Below are 3,173 nucleotides of genomic sequence, written 5' to 3'. Positions count from 1 at the left end.
GTACATCGACATTTTTACATGCTTTCGGATAGGTTTCAAATCATTAGTTAACGCTCTGATTATGTATTATGCAGTACAATATTTATTCTGCATACCACGTCCATTTTCAAATTCGAAGCCCAGCTCAAAAGCGTCGCGAGTGCAAAAACACTTCGTTTTTATCAAAGCTACACGATATCACACCCGTTTCACTAGAGTTACATTATCACATTTCACGAAATTTACGCGAATATTATCTATTAGCGTTAATATTACAATTTGTGCAACATTAATACTGCGTAAAAACCTCTTAACATGTGCTTAAGTAAAAAAGTGCCACACTTCTAAGTCTGGACGATCATTGGTTTCGTTCCACTGCTTTGGATTGTACCGTACTCTGCAAATCACAGATATGTATCTAAAACGATTTCATAAAACCATACAAAAATCGACTGAAAGCGGGTGCCATTTCGCAAGGTACTTTGCCCGCAGCATTTTTCAATCCAACATTGGCGTTAGATTCAATTAAACACTCCACAACATCCCAATGCGCATTCTCAAATGCATGGTGTAACGCCGTGTTGCCATCCTCGTCCTGGGCGTCAATTTTAACGCCACGGTTCAGCAGTAAACGTACCGTATCCATCGAATGACCGTACCATTTTGCCGACTGACACCTATTGACGAATAGAATTAGAGCCGTTTGCTTCGAATCGTTGACGGCGTTTACATTGACCGGTTTCCGCAGCAGTCTCTCAACGATATCGTAATTCGGTTCCTCCATGTAGCTTAGCAATCCGAGCAATGGGGTATAACCCATATCATCCGTGTGGTCATAGTTGAGATCGTAATCGTAGTCCAAGAACCATCGCGAACAACTCACAATGGCACTGTGGCAGACCCGGGCGAACAACTCCGAAGCTTCCTCCTTCGAGTGTTCGTACAGGCTATCGAACAACAGCCGTCGAATGTCCTCGTATTTTTCGAGCTCCTGCTCATTGCTGCACGAAAAGAAATCCCTGTTCTGTCCACCTACCATCCAGGGCAGGAATTTGTGTGCTATTTTGCGAAACCAATCGAAATAAGCAATGCGCGGTATCAATCCCCACGCCGAACAATACCGCATGTTGTTAAACCTACTCTCAAGAAGTTTCTCGTTTAACAGTTCGGGACGCGCCCCATGTTTCAGCAAGAATGATACCGTTCCACAGCATCCAGCCAACGATAGAGGCAGCTGACCGTTTGCTGCCGGTTCATTAACATCCATGCCACTGTTTAAAAGTTTTTCCATAACATCCGACCCACGAAAACCCTTAGTGCAGGCGATCTGCAATAGGTTATAGCCTTCATCGGTAACGTGTGCCATTTGACCTTCTTCATCTTTGGCTAACAGTAGCTCGAAAATGCTTTCTGACCTGGCATAGTGAATCGGTAGGCAGCCTTTGGCATCTCGTTGAAGGACATCGAATTTGCGTTCGAGCAAACGTTCAACCAGAGGTCGATCGTTCCAATCCACAGCAACATGGAATAAAGTCCGTCCATCTTTATCCAGATACTCTTCGAGCAGCTTTCCGTTTGATTCCAGTCGTTCCACCGTTTTTGCAAAGTTATTAGATAATGCACGAACGTCTTCATAAAACACTGCGAAAAGAAATCATTAGAACTTAATTAATTCATTGTAAAACTTCATCTAACATACTATACTAACCTTCCTCGTTGTCTTGCTTCGAATTTTTAACCTCGCTTATTGCATTATTAAGCTCAGGGATGGCGTTTGTGAGAATTTCGACCACTCTCGTAGAGACAATTTCTCGAAACCAGTACATCTCTACCGTTGATTTCCGCAACTGATCCATGTCGCGCGCGAAAAACTCCCGATTACGTTGCAACACGAAGGTAAGACCAGCTTCATCCGTCGTGCTCGGTTGCAACAAATGGCTCAACAACAGATTTCCTGGGCGTAAATCAGGGTCATTCGTTTCGAACACGTCCCTAACAAACGTACCATGATCTCTGTATAGCTGAGCGACGAACTTTGTATGTTTATAAATAATTAAATTGTGTAGAACGGTCATCCTGCCATTGTCTTGCAGACGCAGCAGTTCCAAATCATTTCGGATCGCCTCAAAGCAGTAATTCAAAGCCACACCGGTTTGAACGAGTGTGGCAAGCAATGTCTTCTCTCCGCACTGAGCTTTTAAATCCAACTTGTACTGTTTGGTGTACTTAGTAAACAGCTTCTTCATCTGCGGGGATCGTATCATATACCAGCTATTGCTGTATTCTGATAGACGAGGAAAGATCTTGTTGAAAGCTTGCGTCTCCGTTTCGCGAAATCTTGCCACGCGCAGCCTCACCATCTGTTCCAATATTTTCTCCACCAAATCAGCTCTCTGTCTTTGGACGAGCATATGCACGGCATTATAGTTATCCCGGTCGCGTGCGTTCGGATCAAACCGATCGCCGTATTTCGACAGCAGAACCTCTATGATATCTTTGCGAGGGGTCACACACGCTCCCATGAACGGTGTTTTACCATCCTCCCCAGAAGCCGCATCCAGCGAGGTACCTTTGGCAATCAAAAGCTCCAATATTTTCACGGTAGACGATTGACAAGCGAATCGAAGATAGTTTTCGAAGTTTTCACGGTAGTCACTTCGATCCAGCGATAGTACCCCATTCGGGAGAAGCTGGTGGATGAAACGGTACACTACCAACATCCTGTCACGGTTGCAAACATCCAACGCCACAAATCGGTGGCCGTTGTAAGCGGTGCGTAGCCATACGAACACTTGCACATTCAATGGAATCCCGGCGGGACAATTCGAAGCTAACTCAACCGCTTCCTGGCACTCGGTATCGGTCCACGCGATCAAGATTGGTCGGTTTCGCCAGCCGGTCGATTCTACCTTCCACAGGAACCTATGTTTGATTGTTTCACGCACCACTCCCATATCGGCTTCGTAACGGTCCAGCAGCAAACGAACGACCCCTTCAGCTTTGCTTCCGATGGCCACGTATAGGGGAGTTAACCCTTTTTCTGTCGGCTGATAAGGGTTCATATCCTTAGCTATGCACTGCCGGGCTGCCTCTACGTCATCGGCAACTGCAGCCCGATGCAAGGGGAGACTCGTAAAACTACTCTCTCGAAAGGGTGGCCGATGCATTGTTGAACTTTTCCGATTAGACATTCG

General features: G+C 45.6%; 1 protein-coding gene across 1 annotated transcript; it reads right to left on the bottom strand.

Annotated features, from left to right (window-relative positions):
• Nucleotides 1-252: 252 nt before the first annotated feature.
• Nucleotides 253-3,146, bottom strand: LOC128276788 (uncharacterized). The gene is made up of 2 exons (XM_053015247.1): nucleotides 1,688-3,146; nucleotides 253-1,620 (listed from the first exon to the last, which is right to left on the bottom strand). The coding sequence occupies exons 1-2, from the start codon at nucleotides 3,144-3,146 to the stop codon at nucleotides 398-400; spliced, it is 2,682 nt and encodes an 893-aa protein (XP_052871207.1). The 3' UTR covers nucleotides 253-397.
• Nucleotides 3,147-3,173: the final 27 nt, after the last annotated feature.

The sequence above is a fragment of the Anopheles cruzii genome, unplaced genomic scaffold (assembly GCF_943734635.1).
Source record: "Anopheles cruzii unplaced genomic scaffold, idAnoCruzAS_RS32_06 scaffold02466_ctg1, whole genome shotgun sequence".
NCBI classification, from domain to species: Eukaryota; Metazoa; Arthropoda; class Insecta; order Diptera; family Culicidae; genus Anopheles; species Anopheles cruzii.
The sequence above is the reverse complement of the archived record's forward strand: the minus strand, read 5'-3'. Positions and strand labels throughout refer to the sequence as shown.

Bases quoted from the DNA above. Each gene is read 5' to 3' on its own strand.
- LOC128276788 (XM_053015247.1), bottom strand. From the start codon at position 3,146: ATGCATCGGCCACCCTTTCGAGAGAGTAGTTTTACGAGTCTCCCCTTG. The intron at 1,621-1,687 runs GTTAGTATAGTA...TTCTTTTCGCAG, and splicing joins GAAGCAAGACAACGAGGAAG to TGTTTTATGAAGACGTTCGT.